Genomic DNA, 6,000 nt, shown 5'->3' on the forward strand with positions numbered 1-6,000 from the left:
ATTCAATGACTCACTAAAGAAATAATAGTCCCCATTTTGTACAATCTGTGTAACAAAAACTATACCAAGTGCTTGTTGTAGTATATACTGCACTTGCAAATCATCTATTACAATGAGCCATTTTTTGACACCAAAAGTTAATGATAATGATGATTGCCAACACAACTCTATACACTAACAGTACACTACAGTCCCTGTAAACTTTTCAATATCCTACAGCTATAATAACACTCAGTCCCCACAGTGGTAGAAATAACCAGGTCTTGACTTCCTACAACATCCTATACCATATCATCAGTGAGTATTTGAACAAATATCAATATTATATTGTTCTTGTTGACCTAACCCTGTATTGAGACAGCTGCACTACTTAGCATTTACCTGCCTGCCAGCCTTTCATTGCAGCCTAAATGCCACATGACTGAGAGGGCATCAAACAAGAAATTTCCTTATGTTATATAGCAAGCTTTTTCTTTCCCTTTTATATTTCTAGAAAAGGAAGGACACTGACTGGTTGACATGGTCACTACAGGAAACATAGACACGCCCTCTGTGTTAATATTGTTCAGGTTATTTCAGTACAAAACAAATAATTACATAAGTCTCCTAGCGAAATGAGCTGCCTTTTTATATCTTTATTTTTTTTCTTTTTTTGCCTGACAGGAGCTGTTCGGATACAGAACTGAAAAGTGTCGAAATATCCTGTGTGTTTTTGGTTACATCATTACCTTTGGGTTACTTAAAATACTTTTTTATTGGAAGCCTGAACTTGATGTTTGGTGTCACTGTGTGTCCAGTAGTATGGAAGAAGCCGATGTAGTTTTACTTAGAACCACAGTAAGCAAACCCATTGAATATTATTTATTTGTGTTTCTGGCTATTATCTAGAAGTATTGTTAGCATTTACCAAGCTAACTCAAGGGCAGAAAGAATGTTAGAATGGCTCACGTACCTAACAAAGTTTAATTGCATGCTACGGTGCTCACAAAAAGGTGTGGGTCAAAACCTCTGACAACATAGCTGCAGCACATTATTGTTCTAGATTCTCCAGATCAGGTCCACTTACTTCAAAGGCTCCTGGTCAGCATACCTACTTCAATAAATAGTATATGCAATATAAATATAAACAACATGGTAGGAACTTCCAATACTAATCCCTCTACTACAAAAAAAAATTGAAATAGGCTCCAAGTAACAAAAATACCCCTACTGGGATCGATAGGGACTAATTATATTACCTAAAAATCACATACCTTAATAATACACATATAGCTACAACAAATATATAAATAGAAAGATAAACACATCCTAAAAGACTTTTTAACAATAGATGGTAAAACAGACAAATATCAATAATATATTATATGAAACATTTGCATGTAAAACAAAATCTAGCAGCCTACTCCAAAGAGTGAAAACTCCTTAGAATAAATATTAGATCAATATGTGCTCAAATAAAATATAGAAATATAATATATTTATAATGAATAGATATGATATATAGCATTTCACAGTCAAAGCCACTTTAAAACATAGAGAAACCACCCATAAGACTGAAAAAGCAAATTAAGCAAATTCATACAAGAATGATGAATGAATATGAACATTGTAAATGTAGGAATGCATTCAAGTTAGTATGTGATAAAGACCCATTGGGTATTGGAAACCTGTCCTTAATTTATAGTTCCTTCTTTCCACCATGACCACCTGTTCTTTCTCGTACATTACCTGATGGGAGTCCGATGTTAGTCAAAAGATGGATAGATGGATCTCAATGGCAGCAAGTTTGGGAAATGTCAGTGCATGGCCCGACCCATACATCTTTTAAGGAAATTATAATGTCCTACTCCGCTGGTACATGGTGCCACAGTGGTTAGCTAAGTTTTAGCCTGGTTCCTCTAACCTTTGTTTTCGAGACTGTGGGTTGGTTGGCCCACTCTCTTATATATAGTGGTAATGCCACTGGATACATGTGTCTCCAGGCAACTTTGTTTGTTCTTTCTTTCTAATACTGTAATTTTTATTTCTTATATTTTTTTTTCTCCCAATGTTTTTGAAAATGTAATAAAAACAATTGTAACAGAAAACAAACAAATATAATATATAAAAAAGTATCAAATTCAAATTGTACTACTATACAGACCATCATATTGCAGCATCCATTAAACAGGATTTCCCCAGCTCAGTCCATACCACGGTACTGAACCTTCAAACAAGTGTGTAAAATTGGATAGAGAATATACCTGCACTGTCATAAAGAACCCACATTAAAATGTAGTTATTAGAATAAATAACTAGCTTTACTTACTTATATTTATTCACTTAGCGATTTAACTCATACCCCTCACTCAGGATGTCCTAATACCATCTGCCAAAGTGGGACAGAAAGATAGCCGCATAAATAGACCATGGCAAGCCAGAAAAAAACATGTGCTGTCATGAGAGCACTGTAAATTTTTTGGGTGACATTGCCTTTTTTTGGAGGGGGGGTTGTTTTTTCCCCTTGTCTCTCCTTTCTTTGTGGGAGCTGAGATTCAGAGTTATGGAACAGCTCAGCACCCTGCTCCTCTGCTTTTGGATGTTGCTTGGTACTAACGTGGAGAGGATACATTTTTCACAGTGAAGCTGGGTGATGCAGAAAACCTGGAATGGACCTAGTCCAGGATTGAAAATATTTGCCAACTGATAACAAATGATTTTAGGAAATCCATTCCAGGTGTGCTGGATCACCCACCTTCACTGTGGAAAGTGTATCCTTTCCAGCCTTGGGGAGCTTGCCATGCATGACTATGACTATGCCTTGGTAGGATTGAAAGCAAATAGCTGAAGAGGGAGAGCCAGGACAGCATAGATGAGAAGGAAAAAAATTAAGGAGCCTTGTAGTTCATCAGACAGGAAATGAAGTGAGCTCAAAATACCTGCTGCAGCTTCTAATGTTTGATGTGTGGAAGTCACATTGTGGAGAAAAATGGAACTATATCACAGCAAAAGACTATCTACAAGTGTACAAAAAGAAAGGTAAGGCTAAAGTTCAGTGTTATTTGCAGTGGAAAAGCCAGATCTTCTGCTCTGTCAAACTAGGTTATAATAAATACACAGCTCTGTAAATATATGGGCTGAAAGGACAGAAATGCCAATTACTTTGGTAGCTAAAATAACTCCCTTTATCTAAATTACACCTGTGTACATAATTTAGTTGTTTGCCTGGAGCTGTAAGAACCATGCTAATGGAAGTAAAAAACAGATCATTTTTTTTTATGTTCTTTTTTAAGCTATGTTGAAGTGTAAATTATTTAAAGAAAATAAGTAATGCTACCTAAAACGTTTGTTTCCCCACAACTTATTTTGAGGTATTATCCAAGTGTGGCTTTTTGTGTCACTGGGAGCCACATGCAGATTTGATGTTTTGTGTAGTAATAGTTATTACTAGTAATAGTTATTCTCAGCAAACTACAGAAAAGTTTGCATTTATATAATATATTACAGTGCTTACATTTTACTATATATAGAAAAATTATAGAAACGCATTTACTTTACCATTATTTTTTTAATCACCCTGTAACTTAGCCAGTAATATCCATAGCTATTTCTAGGAGGAACCTTCCTAGCAGGGACACCAATAAAATCCACTTAGGTTCTAATCTTTTCCATCTGTCCAATGCAAAGAGATTTGGGTTATATGCCCTGTAGATTGCAAAAGCAGTTGTACTGTTGTTTATAGAAAGTGTTCTGGTCAGTTGATAAATGGTGAAATCTCTAACATCATTGTAATGCAATAAGAGGTGTTTTTTTGTAGTAGACTCCCTTTATGTAATCTCAGAGGCCTTTAGCCTCATTTTACAAAGAATGTACTGATAAAGCAGAACAAATGTACACAATGTCCTTTTATGTTCTGTAAGCAGTGTGGGGAAACTTGTATGACTTTCTGCATGAAAGTGTATTATTCCTAATATTGTAACCTATTACATTGCAAATTATTGAAACATGTTAGCTATAGATGAAAGGAGGAAACATCTTTTTCTTTTATTTGTTAATTCAGCTCCATGGTGAAGAGTGTTAATGGTTAAAAGTTAGCTAAACATATTTTGTTTTTTCAAGTATATCACTTAGTCTTAGACCAGTAAAGCTTTCTTTTGGAGTACGGTTTATAGTGTGATCACATTTATTTTGAACAATACCCGGTGCACTAAAACAAGATACACGCGCTGCATCACGGCAGAGTACACAACAATTTTCTAAAGTATGTGGTTCCCAAAAAGGTGTAGTTTTGACTGCAAAAGCTAGCAACCCTTTTTAACAAATGAGTTGCCTTAAAGCAACTCTAGGTAACCTAACCATCCCTCCACCTTCTAATCCATTCCACAAGAAATGTGTTGACTTTAGGGATGAGCAAGCAAAAGTTTTAATTTCAATCTCACAGGGAATCGTGCCTTTCTCGCTTACAGAACATGTAAGCGAGAACGGCCTTGTGATTCGCCACAAGGTTGTATTCTCGCAAAACTGAGATGATCTCACAATGAAAAATCTCCATTGAGAGTTCATCTGGAGTTCGCCTGCAGTCACATCTGATTGGAGGCACCCGCGTGCCTCCAATCAGCTGTGACCACAGGTTCCCGCGCTCCCTGGGTTGTACTTATCAATGATAAGTACAGCGCGGTGACCGTAGGAACTGAACTCCTATGAATTTTCAATTAAGAAACTCAATTGAGAGTTCATCAGGAGTTTGCCTGCAGTCACAGCTGATTGGAAGCAGAGGTAGGCCTAATGCATTTGAACTAAAATATCAAATGTTAGGTGCAGGTAGGGAGGGGGGGGGGATTTTTTTTGTGGGGTTGCTTTAGTGTTGAGCACACATAGTACTAAAAGTTTTTTGTAGACCCAAAGCAAATCTGCTTAATAAATGCCCCAGGGATCCTAATGTGTTGCCTGATAAGAGTGTCTAGGTTAAATACGTAGCTAAACAAAAACATCATATTATATGAAATGTTAGACACATGTAAATTTACATAATTTATATATATATATATATATATATATATATATATATATATATATATATATCAGTATTGTATATATGCCTGATTTTAGTTAGTTTTCCATTTTAAAAAAGATTATTGTCTATATTAAAGTTAAAACAGTATGTTACTTTTTCACCAGGATGAATTTAAGAAATACACAAAGAAGAAAGTAAAATGGATACAATCAGATGTGTCTCACTCTATACCTCACCCTCACAACATATCACCAGAGAACTCCAATCTGCATAAACTATTATTAAAGCCTGAAAAAAAGGTAGGTGAATATTCTCAAAGTTTAGCTAGAGAACTAGTGCTTTAATTTTCTATTCTGCTATTCTTTAATTCAATTTTCACCAGATATGCTGTAAAAGCAGCTGCTGCACAATAGGACTGGATCTAAGTAGAATTAAATATTGCAAGATAATAATTACTGTTCTGCATTTAACAAAAGGCATATCATTACTACTTAGTATGAAATTAGCTGAATTAGAGAAAAGTTATCTTTGCATTACTATTTAGTTACTAATTAGGAGAAGTGAATATCAATGAAGATGGGCAAAAAGACTTAAAGCAGAACTAAACAAAAAAAAAAAACTCTTTATTTCTTAAGATCCCTTGATCCCTACGGAGGTTTCCTGGATTGGGTCCTGTGCTTTCCAGTTATCCATCTTTGTCCTAGCACAGAGGAAGATAAAGACAGAAGAGGAGGGGTTTCACCCTTTCTTTTATAGGGTTTAACCCCCCCCCCAAAAAAATAATTTTACCTTACAAAGGATTGTCTACCCATTTATGTAAAGTAAAACTTTTAGTTTAGGTCTGCTTTAACTTACTGCTTGTTTAGAATAGTGTTCATTGCACTGTATCATAACTCTTAGAATGGGAAGTACTGTACAACAAGAACCTTTTGCAATCAGTCTGGCCTTTTCAGTTAATTTCCATTGATTGGAAAACAACCTGGTTTTATATATATTTAAAGCTTAGA

At 35.4% G+C, this 6,000-nt stretch overlaps 1 protein-coding gene across 1 annotated transcript in view; it reads left to right on the forward strand.

Annotated features, from left to right (window-relative positions):
- Window positions 1–6,000, forward strand: part of LOC140329768 (probable cation-transporting ATPase 13A4) — a 45,955-nt gene that overhangs the window by 4,415 nt on the left and 35,540 nt on the right. The window contains exons 2-3 of the mRNA XM_072410159.1: window positions 664–837; window positions 5,158–5,292. Of these exons, the coding sequence (XP_072266260.1) occupies window positions 664–837; window positions 5,158–5,292 (309 nt within the window). The remainder of the gene's footprint in view (window positions 1–663; window positions 838–5,157; window positions 5,293–6,000) is intronic.

Source organism: Pyxicephalus adspersus, chromosome 4, assembly GCF_032062135.1.
Source record: "Pyxicephalus adspersus chromosome 4, UCB_Pads_2.0, whole genome shotgun sequence".
NCBI classification, from domain to species: domain Eukaryota; kingdom Metazoa; phylum Chordata; class Amphibia; order Anura; family Pyxicephalidae; genus Pyxicephalus; species Pyxicephalus adspersus.